The 11,528-nt window shown below is 32.2% G+C and overlaps 2 protein-coding genes across 2 annotated transcripts; both read left to right on the forward strand.

Moving 5' to 3' along the window:
- Window positions 1-2,425: 2,425 nt before the first annotated feature.
- On the forward strand, window positions 2,426-7,855 carry LOC125050845 (solute carrier family 12 member 8). Its single transcript, XM_047650905.1, has 11 exons — window positions 2,426-2,852; window positions 2,929-3,109; window positions 3,921-4,066; window positions 4,139-4,367; window positions 4,455-4,656; window positions 4,903-5,137; window positions 5,371-5,564; window positions 5,722-5,821; window positions 5,898-6,038; window positions 6,620-6,798; window positions 7,490-7,855. The coding sequence occupies exons 1-11, from the start codon at window positions 2,667-2,669 to the stop codon at window positions 7,650-7,652; spliced, it is 1,956 nt and encodes a 651-aa protein (XP_047506861.1). The 5' UTR covers window positions 2,426-2,666; the 3' UTR covers window positions 7,653-7,855.
- A 1,465-nt stretch (window positions 7,856-9,320) lies between these two features.
- Window positions 9,321-10,939, forward strand: LOC125053204 (survival of motor neuron-related-splicing factor 30). The gene is made up of 4 exons (XM_047654454.1): window positions 9,321-9,740; window positions 9,814-10,067; window positions 10,200-10,346; window positions 10,587-10,939. The coding sequence occupies exons 1-4, from the start codon at window positions 9,699-9,701 to the stop codon at window positions 10,858-10,860; spliced, it is 717 nt and encodes a 238-aa protein (XP_047510410.1). The 5' UTR covers window positions 9,321-9,698; the 3' UTR covers window positions 10,861-10,939.
- Window positions 10,940-11,528: the final 589 nt, after the last annotated feature.

Here is an 11,528-nt window from a genome sequence, read left to right on the forward strand (position 1 = left end):
TAAATAAGTGAAACATTTGAATAACAAGTGAAATTACAAAATTTGTGCCCGAACAATAAAGCCCGTCACAGACTTAGCTATAATATATATTAATATACCGTACTATAATATATATTATAGCAGGCTACCACACACTGAGAAATATATATTTTGCCTTCATTTAATTGATGGTCGTCCTAGTGTTCGCACGTATTTTGTAATTAAGGGTGTTCTTATTTCAAAATACTAACAGTAATTATGAATTCAACAAGTACATTGTTAATGGACTTAATAGATAGTTCTTCAGAAGACGATTCAGCCGCTGTTTTCGATATGTTAGTTGCCCGGTCAGGCACAAAAACTAGAACCAAATGGATCGAATCACATATAAGAAATAAACAAACTCGTGGCGAATTTAATTAATTGTATCGCGAGTTATCCTCAAAAAAATTTGCCCAATATTTTAGAAGTTCAAGATCGTCATTTCTAGAGCTACATGAATTGATAAAAAATGACATAAAAAAGAAAAATACGATTTTGCGCAAAAGTATGTATGCGAAACACGCTGTACATTCAAAATATGTCGGAATATGTCTTGCTATATATAGTAATATATATAGTAATATGCAATAATGTATATTACGGTATCGCTTGGTGACGTCACAGTAATATATATTATAGCTGAGTGTGCGGTCACGCGAAAATTAGTATAGAAAATATATACATAGTGGTAGGGGAGCCCAAGAGGGGATTTCGGGATTTACTAAAGCGCGGCAGATTAATATATAGGGGGATACCTTGTACCCGGTTAAGTACCTCCACAAAATATGAGGCCCATATATAAGGCCGCCCGTGAAGGAGAGAGGATCAGATTAGTAAAAAAAAATTGACCATCAGAAATTCCCGAGCGCGTCAGATTAAGGTAGGGTGAGTTAATTACATCCTAAAAAGTGTATATTTCACTAATCTGACACTTTGAGAGTGACGGAAAAAAAGGGGAGGGCAACAAAGTTGTAAAAAAAAACCGTCATCTCGACATTCTCGAGCGTAGCTAATTTATTTTTTATTTAGAAGGAAATAATTCAAGAATAATGAAAAATATATAATCTGACGATTTCCGCAAGCCGAAATAACAAAAAATCGTCGATAAAGTTAAATGCGTGCAGCTGCGTGATGCCTACATTTCCTTTAACCGATCGGAATCTACTAAACGGCGTTCTAAATATTTCCCTCAAAATTACATTTCCTGTGAATTTGAACCGATTCGGACCGATAGATTTTGAGAAATTTTGAAAAATCTTAAAAAAATAAGAAATATTTTTTTTTAAAGTGGTTTCTTTATTGATCAACTTCAAAAACTAATCCGCCTTTGAGCTTGAAAAACCACGTCGATCGCCACCAAGCTCGTCAAAAGCGGTTGATTAGTTCGAGAGATATCGTGAACGAAAGAAACCCGAAAAAGTGTTTTTTCGGGATTACTCCGAAATTTGTGGTTCTATCAATTAAATTACTTATGATGATGATAAAACTACGTCGAATGCCGCCAACCGCGTGAAAATTGTTTGATCCATTCAAAAGTTATTGCGGTTTGAAAATTCCAAAAATAGTGTTCTATGAAAATTCTATCAGACTTTCGAGCTGGGAGAGCTCAAATGCATAGACATGTTATTTCTTTGAACTCAGCGAGCTCAAAATATCAATTTTAAGCGCTCAGGAATGGAAGTAGCGGGAAGTTGCAGGAATGGCCCTTTCGGTGAATCGTTTTTCTAAATTTTTTTTGTCGGATCAGGCGAATCCCTCTAGATAATCGTCAGATTATGAGACAGTACGTTTAGAACATAAAGATGAACCACATTTATCTTAATCTGACGCGCTTGAGTATTTCAAAATTGCGATTTTTTTTTGCATATTATGAAAATGGCCGTGGGTTTGCGTCCCATCGAAATCGTCAGATTAGTGAATGAGAGCTTTTTTTTGGTGCACTTAACACTCCCTTAGAAAATCTGACGCGCTCGATAAAAAAATTTTTTTTTTCATTTTCAACCCTTAAATACAACCACCGGAATCATGCAAACGATCAGATTAACATACGTACATTATTAAAAATACGTAGGGCATAGATGATATCAATATCTGACGCGCTCGAGGATGTCCATGCAACAGTTTTTTTTTACATATTTAACTATCTATAGCCGCTTCCCCCACCGATGAAAAGGAATTTATCATATAACATTTTTTTCTTCTTTTTATCTAAGCTTTGCATCCCAATAGGTCTCTACGACGCTCGAGTAAATCCCCATTTAGCATCGTGGGCTCCCCTACCATAGTACATAATATGCCTAGCCATAAAAATATTAATATAATATATTATAGTTAAGTCTGTGACGGGCTTAAGACTTGGCTTAAAAGTCTCGTTGCCAGGAAATAAAATCTAAAAAAAAAAATCAGTTCGCAATCGTTCTGTTTTGACTTTTGAGTTTTCCAATGAAACAATTTCTAGTATTTCAAGTTTAATGATAATCATAAATTATTTGTTCGTAGTTATTGACTGTTTTTAACTACAGAGGAAATTAAAATAAATAAAAACTGAAATATGATACTTTATTATACAGATTGATTTGTAATATCACACAGCTGATGACGATTTCATATACTTTTCAATAGATAAACAAAGTCAAGTTTCCAATATGGACCAAAATAATAGAAGAAGAACTGATTTAGAAGTCGCAAGTTTTGATAGTGGTGAACCGGGATTTGATAGAGCACGCATGAGAAGACAATCAGGTGGCTTTGTTGACTTAGGAAATGAATCACAATACGGAACCGGTGGACACCAAGCTTCAGGAGCTAACGAGATATTTGCTGACGTGCAGGTGCGAAAGTAACTGAGGTTACGATTTTCACAATTTATATAAGTTTTTACTCACCATATTATATCTAATTTTACAGGGTGATGTTCCATGGTGGAAGTCCAACTTCTTTATTTCTCAGCCAGTTCTGTTTGGAACATGGGATGGAGTATTTACTTCATGTCTTATAAACATATTTGGTGTTATTGTATTTTTGAGATCTGGTTGGATGGTGGGACAGGCCGGCTTAGTTAATGCTGTCTTAATAGTATTTTTTACAGGTACAGTTTATTATTACATCACTATTTTCATAACACAATCTTTAAAAATATTGTTAATTATGGTTTTTTAACATTTGAGATCCAATATATGAAATCTGATACCTTAACATATTAAATACTTATAAGTCATAACAAATAATATATGCTAAGTAACTCATGCATCATTAAGAATTAGGTTGCCTATCTGTCATATTAATGTTGTTGAACAATAAAATGTTGCATTAAAGAACTTTGATTAACTTAATTTATTATTTATGACACTGGTCACATATTATTAAATAAAGCCCATGTCTGTCTGTATAAATACAATGAACGCAAAAAATATAATATGATCCCCACCATAGCCCAATTAAGTTGGTGTCCATACACCAATTTGACAAGAGTAAACACCATCCCTTCTCATTGGTATGCAAAAGCATTAACAACCCCCCCAACAAAAAAGGCCCATAGGCCCCAACATGTTTTAACAGATCAGGAAGGTTTAATCAATCTAACTAATAACACATTAAAGTGCAGCAAAGCCAAAAACATACAGTGGTATTCCTGAGGAATGTTTAGTAATATATTATCATTAAGTTATTATGTTTTATTTGTATATTTAATGATTATTATTGAAGTAGTCACAAAAATCTCGCCAATATAAACAAAATTCACCTGGCAACTGGGTAGAAGTTACTTATAACATGTAATTTATTTTCATTATGTAACAGATGGTACATATTTCCTACATAGGATTTTCAAATATGTACATTATAATTAAATTGATAATATGTAATTATATATATATTATCTTATTTTTAATAATTTTCAGTATTTGTTGCATTGATCTCAGTCCTTTCTGCTGTTGGAATTTGTGAAAGATGTAGAATTGAAAGTGGTGGAGTATACTTTTTACTAGCCCATACTCTTGGCTCTAGAATGGGTGGAGCATTGGGAATGGTTTACTGTTTTGGACAAGTATGTTTCTTGATAGTATTTTTAACAAGAAGTTTCTATGTGTTTAATAATTATATTAAACTTTATTTTTAGGCTGTTGGATGTGCATTAAATGTGTTTGGGTTCGGTGAATCAATGGCTAGTCTTGTTGGGACAGATAATACATGGGCGGCTCGAGGATTTGCAGTTTCAGCTGTGCTCCTATTAGGCACTATAAATGTTGCTGGAGTGAAGTGGGTCATAAAGCTTCAATTTGTTTTACTTCTTATAATATTAGTAGCTGCGCTTGACTTTTTCGTTGGTTCTTTTACAACAGTACCAGGTATGTTGATTTAATTTAATGGTTACAAACTTCACTAATTTATACATTTGGTTTTATTAAAATTATTGCATTATGTTTTTCTTTTAGATGTGGAGTTTAAAGGTTGGCTTGGTGGTACTATAGGAAATAATACTTGGGCAGATTATCAAGACGGTTATACATGGTTTAAATGTTTTGGTGTGTTTTTCCCTACTATAACTGGTATTTTAGCAGGAATAAATATGAGTGGTGATTTAAGGAATCCATCTATTAATATACCTAATGGTTCTCTTGCTGCTATAAGTACAGGGTATGTATTGACACTCTATTTTTTTTAATATCATAGATTTCATAACTTTTTTAGATTTATGAGATGGTGTGTTACATAATTCCTATCATTCATAATAGGTAAAGTTTGTTATTAAAATATTGTTGTGTACCACCAAAAGGGTTATGATAGAACCAAAATTGTATTAAAAGCTTTTTATATATTAAATGTACATTTTAAACTCCATTTTTTATTCTTGACTAATGAAAATACAAAAAAATATTGCAGGACATTTCTATACCTTATGTTTGTGATAACATTAGCAGCAACTGTAACAAGGGAGGCATTGCTAACAAACTTTTCAATAACAACCGACATGTCAGCTGTAAAAATACTGTTACTTGCGGGATTATATGTTAGCTCCATGAGTTCTTGTTTAGGAGCCATGTATGGAACTCCTAGAGTACTGCAAAGTATAAGCAATGAGAAAGTTATTCCTGGATTGGAGGTCTTAGGCCATGGGGTATGTTTGAATAAAAATTCTAATGATTTTTTGCATGTATTGTGTATGTATTGTGTTTTTATTAAATATCAGCCAGGAATTTTATACATTATAAAATACAAATTTTTGTTTACTTGCATATGTATACTGATTGGATGAATAACACAATATATACCAAGCTTTTATTATGACACAGTCAAGTTTTTTTTTCTTTCCATATTTTGATTTTATCATTCCATTAATACCACTTACAGAGAGGACCCAACAGAGTGCCTATTTACTCTATGATTGTTGTAGCAGTAGTGACAGTAACATTCATCATCATAGGGGACATCAACAAACTTGCACCAATTGTAACCATGCCCTTTCTGATCACATATGCTAGCATTGATTATTCTTATTTTGCCCTCGCTCAAACATTTGATTTGCAACATCGACGTGAAATGAGGTATGGTTTGTTAATTTATTTCATAAGTCATTACTCAGCAACTCATTATATTTTTGTTTTTGTTGTTAAACCCCTACATAAAGTTAATTGATTCCTTTTTTAAAACTAATGTTGTTTTTCCATACGACTAGAGATTTTGTTCATTATTATTCTATAGATTTCAGGGACACTCTCAGCGTGACCCACAGGTGTACGGTGCAACTGGAAGTGATTTGGATTTATTATTTCCAGAGAGAATCCGACATAAAACTGTTGGGGTAAGTTTGTTTAAATAGATAAAAGTGTGTTTTTCTGGTGTTTATTGTGTTTGATTTTTTTAAATTTATATTTCAGGACTTCACACCATCGCCAACTGATTCGGCGATCATGAATGGTCGTACATCAAATGGAGAGGTTCGGCCTACAATAAATGTACATTCTAAAAATAAAAATTGGTATTCTCATTTATGTAACAGATGGCTTTCACTTGCTGGTGTAAGTATATACAAAAGTTATGACTAAACTATTATAATGGCAGTGAATAAAATTGTACACTCCCCTAGCCTATAAGTTTTAATATAAATTTTCGTTTTCGAACTTTTGCGGTACTCCAATTACCGGCAGTCACTCTCCGAAATCTCTCCTTGTTCAGTCTAAATGCCCGATTTCCACTGCGAGCGGAACGGACCCATTACGGACTCCGCTGTACTCGTAACACGTGGGAAACTCGGTCAACTCGCTAACCTCATATGCGACTCTTTCAACTCGCTCTCTCCACTGCGCTCTTCTCCGCTTTGGTGGAAGCACATGTATGAAAATCATCGTTACGAGTATAGCGGAGTCCGTAATGGGTCCGTTCCGCTCGCAGTGGAAGGCGGGCAAAACAGTTGTTCCACTGACTTGACCCGCTCCGTCCAATCTCGGATGTTCCATTTTGCGCCTACTAGGTATCCGTTTACCGGCATCTTTATAGTCTGCAAAAGTCGATAGTGCTGGTTACGGAGGATGTGGCCTAGATATGACACATTCCTCTGCTTGATGGTATGGACAAGTATTTATATCATTATCATTTTTAGGTGGCAATAAAGCTTCTACTCATGTTCTTAGTTCATTGGATGTATGCAATTGGTTGCTTGCTTATTTTGTGGCTGTTATGGTTATATATTGGAGCAGCCAATCCTGCCGTAAAGCCAGGCCGAGCATCGGAATTTCGGTTCTTTCATTGGTTGAAAATATCCTTCTTACAAGCAATTGGGTAAATATCAACATAATTAGTATATTCGTTCTACAAGCTAATTAGTTATTCATTTTAAACACGAAAATTTCTTTATTTAATTACCTTTGTCATTAAGTAATGAATATGGTTTAATAGCTATTAAATAATGACTATTGAACTTCTATTGTATTATAGCTTAACTTCATTCCCATTGTTTTATTATATTCCATATATTTATAATATAATCTTGGTTAATTGTGAATTATATTCAGAAATACGTCGCCTGAGCGGGTGGGGGCTGCTCTCCTTCCGCGCCTACGGATTTAAAATAACGCTCTAGGGGTAGAACAGACTAGTAATAAATCAGTTGAGGTAGACTGAATAATAAACATATTAATGTAGCAGTAACGGATAAAACCTGTCAGTGTAATTTCTGTCAAATTCTGTATTCATACAGATACCGGCAAACTTCTTGAGTCTTCGTTTCACATGTTTTGAAATACACGCTGCTTGAAATATTATAATATGTAATTAATAGAAAAGTATAAAATGTAGTTTCGTTTAACAAATTTCCATACAATATACAAAATTATACCTTTTTTTATAATTAGACGAAACACCGGATGTCAAAATTCAGGCGACGTATTTCTAAATCCAACCCAATGAATATAATGTACTGTAACATTACCTTATATGCAAGCTTTTGAGTTTACTTATTTGTAACTTGCAGAAAGAGACCACTAGAATATGAACAATTAGTGGTAACGCCAGTCCATGCCGATGTTTCAATGGAACAGGAAAGACTGAATGATGACAATGAAGACTTCGCCTCTCGCAGACGCTACCATCAATCTACTGCCCTACAAACGCACCTTGTTAGTGTCGATAGCTAATTTAATATTTGCGATATACATAGTTGACTGAAAACATAAATGAAAAAACTGTCACATCAATTTTTTATTCTATTAATAAAACGTTCTAACATTGAGTCGTGGTATGTAGAACGATTTTCATGTAAAGAGCAAGATTTTCCGCACTTAAAGTACTAATTCTTTTAACATTTAAATTAAAATGGGTATAAAATACACCTCAAACTTATATCTTATTTATAATTTAAATCAATCTTATTACTATTAAAAAAAAAAATTATGCGGGCAGTTTGCCGTTACCAGATCGTATCAGATGGTAGTAATAGATTTAGTTTGTATCTATAGTGTTTACATATTAAGGAAAGGATACAACTTATTAGATATCTATAGAATCATACTTCGCTGAGTAATAAGAGAAAACAATTAATATAGTTATTAAAACTTTAGTTCCTTACCTAAGAATGACAGATGAAGAACAATGTAATATTAAATGCATAAAGATTTGATATTGAGCAATGATAAAGCTTTTATAACCTGTGCTTGTAATAATATGAACTAAACATTATGGCCTTTAAGGATGAATATTTGAAGCTGTATCATAAACAAAAACGATTGAATCAACTACTTTATTATACTGTAAAGATTTATATTTTTGTAAAAATTAGTATTATTATTTATTCTTAACTGTAATAGACAATTGCTTTTTACGAGAGGTCTTTGTATCAGTCACATTGTATGAGATAGACACAAAGACAAGCCTATAAGCAAGATATTATTGCAATAATAGCTTTATTTCATATTCATAATTTTTATTTTCAGACCTTTAAAAATAGACTCTTCCAATACTTTAGAAACCCTAAGAAGTTATTTATGCCTTTTAAAGATGTATTAATTATATGTACTTTATCCAGTCTATTTAATATAAATATTTTTATGTTATGTAACATTTAATTTTGTAATTAGCAATGAAATATTGTGTATAAGACGAGAATATTCTATGTATACCCAACATACTTCAGTGTTATGCATGATTATTTATATACCGTAAGTGACGATAGTATCATATTTTTAAACCATTTTAGCTATATTATAAGGCTAATTTATTTTAATTTTAACTCAATATAATATTTTCATGATTTTTATAATAAGACTTTTTTTTAAAGGTTATTCATTATTTATAAAAAAAATAATCACTTTCAAAAACTGTGATAGATTGAGGGGATTTGCTCATTGTCAACAGTAAATGTCTAACGCACACTAACACTTTACGGTTCCCCCCCCCCCCCCCCCCCCATAAGAAGTTATCACTTCAAAAATAAAACTAATATTTTAAATTCAAATAATTAACGGCAGTTTTCTGTGATCAAAATTAAATTTTGCCAATTTCAGTTACCATTAGTAGTGTTTTGTGGAATTATTTATATTCATAATAAAGCATAGTTACGTCATTACTGCTATCTTAGGGTTATGTGGGACACAATCGCGAGTCCCATATAACCCTCCCACACTAAGCAGTCGCACCGCGGTAGGGTATGCGCAATGCATTTCCCCAAGAAAAAAAAAAAGGAAATTACTGCTATCTTTTCCAGAAAATGCGACAATCGTTCTAATAATATTTTCATGCCTAATCTGTGGTAATCATATAAAATGTATTGCTCTGTGGACTCATTACTTTTGACAGCTGACGTTTTTTTTGAATGGCGTATTGGGTTGGGGCTTGTCATCGCTAGTATAATTATAATCAATACTCATTACTCATTAACTGTGTTCATTAAGTAATTAGCATTACTCAAGCAGGGGTTATGTTTTATCATAGTAACGCATTGATTTTCTAGTATAATAGATGTTTGTGTTGTTTTGTTTATTTAGTTTCGTTGCATTTCAAAGTATAAATTTGTCTATTCTCCTTCACTAATTCAATTAATGTGAGAAACGGTGTTTACTTTGTCAATAAGCAATTTGTTGAAATCATTCAATTCAATTTTGAAATTAAATACCATGTTTTCAAACTATTTACTGTAAATATTTAATAAAAAAACAGTAAGGTTATAAGAAATTCAAGTTTTCAATATGGCAGATGATTTAAGAAATTACAAACTGCAGTTGCAACAGGTAAGATAGTGTTGATAATTATGATATTAGGATTTTGTGACACAATTAAATGTTATTTTCCACAATATTTTAGGTTGAAGCTGCTTTATTGACTGACCCACAAAATGAGGAACTTTTGAAACTTAAAACAGATTTGGAAGAAGTAATTGAGTTAACACAAGATCTGATAAAAACTCAAGAGGGTGAATCCAAAATTCATAGTTCTAGTAATGATGATGATGTTACAGCTTCCCTGCTGGCTGCTGAGAATGCTGCTATTCCTGGGAGGTCAATATCTATGTGGCATGTTGGAGAAAGATGTCTTGCAAAGTGGAAAACAGATGGAATGTTTGTATTTATTTGTATCTTGTTGGTTTATTTAATCTTTAAAATGGATCTTACAGAATAATTAAAATTTCCCAACGATTGTGAATTGAGTGTTGCTGATCAGCTTTTAGTAAATATGTTTTTCTTTTTTAGGTTTTATGAAGCTTCTATTGAGGAAGTTAACGCAAGCAGTTTAAAAGTAAAATTTGATGGTTACACAACACTAGAACCCGTTTCTTTAAATGACGTGAAGTCTATTGGGTCTGGAACCAAGAGACCTTCTAGTGGCGATGAAGGAAAGTAAGTTAAATTCAAATAAAAAAATATTGAAAGTGTATACCTTATTAATTCTAATTGCCTAAAAAGTTTTGGTTATATTTACTAATTGTAAGACTTACATGGTTTTTACAAATTTGTTATGTGTATAGATTGTTTCTATGAATTCCCATCCATCTAATGAAAATATTCTGTTACACAACAAAAATATATTATTAATGGAATTATATAATTAAAAAATAACTATCTTAATATTTTTTTCAGACCTACTAAAGGTTATAATAGAGAATATTTAAAAAAGAAGAAGCAGAAGAAACAGCAAAGGTTTAAGCAAATAGAGGAAGAAAGAGAAAGTGAGAAAAATAAATGGCTTAATTTCCATACCAAGGCATCTAAAAAGCCTGGAATTAGGAACAAGAGTATATTTGCATCACCAGATAATTTAGAAGGCAGAGTTGGAATTGGTACTTGTGGTATATCAGGCAGACCAATGACAGAATATACACCCGGTGAGAAGTGGAAAAAAGGGAGTGGATAAAATTAATGAATAGTTTTTAATTAATTAGGCTATATGTATACTTATGTCACTAATAAAAGTAATACTTATTTTATAGAAATATTTGTTTTACTGACCACATCTTAATACATTATGCTCATATTTCTCTAATGAGAGTTGTTGCAGTTTGCAAATGACTTTAGCCGAATAATTAGTTCCACAATGTAAATCAAATGTTTTATCTCAGAACACCTTTTTCTTAGTAGCAGTAAACTAACCTCAGAATAATTGAAAGCAATTTTCGATTTAGAACTCCCTTATTAGGATTATTAAGGAACTTGCAGCCATAAAATAAATAAATTAATATTCTTTATTATCAATAGCATCAGGGGTGGTGCAGAACATTAAATAGTTTGCCAGAAAAAGGCATTATAACAACACCAATATTTCTTACTTGTTTAGTGTCCTGAAAATTTTCGAGTGGAGTAAGAGTAGTAGAGCATTTTCAAAGGTGAATATAGTGTGATAACACCATACTTCGTTACGGTAACTTTTATTACGCCTGATATACTTTTCCAAAATGTTTTTATAAAACTTTGCATTAAATTTATAAAAAGTTATACTCTTAATTTCATTAGGGTAAATAGTATAATTATTAAGGTTTCGTGGCTATATGAATTAGAAAGGAGTCTGCCTCCGCATCGAGATAT

Source organism: Pieris napi, chromosome 1 (genome assembly GCF_905475465.1).
Source record: "Pieris napi chromosome 1, ilPieNapi1.2, whole genome shotgun sequence".
In the NCBI taxonomy this organism is placed as follows: domain Eukaryota; kingdom Metazoa; phylum Arthropoda; class Insecta; order Lepidoptera; family Pieridae; genus Pieris; species Pieris napi.

Bases quoted from the DNA above. Each gene is read 5' to 3' on its own strand.
- LOC125050845 (XM_047650905.1), top strand. From the start codon at position 2,667: ATGGACCAAAATAATAGAAGAAGAACTGATTTAGAAGTCGCAAGTTTT. The intron at 4,368-4,454 runs GTATGTTGATTT...TTTTTCTTTTAG, and splicing joins TTCTTTTACAACAGTACCAG to ATGTGGAGTTTAAAGGTTGG. The intron at 5,138-5,370 runs GTATGTTTGAAT...TACCACTTACAG, and splicing joins TGGAGGTCTTAGGCCATGGG to AGAGGACCCAACAGAGTGCC.
- LOC125053204 (XM_047654454.1), top strand. From the start codon at position 9,699: ATGGCAGATGATTTAAGAAATTACAAACTGCAGTTGCAACAG. The intron at 10,068-10,199 runs GTTTGTATTTAT...TTTCTTTTTTAG, and splicing joins AAGTGGAAAACAGATGGAAT to GTTTTATGAAGCTTCTATTG. The intron at 10,347-10,586 runs GTAAGTTAAATT...TATTTTTTTCAG, and splicing joins TCTAGTGGCGATGAAGGAAA to ACCTACTAAAGGTTATAATA.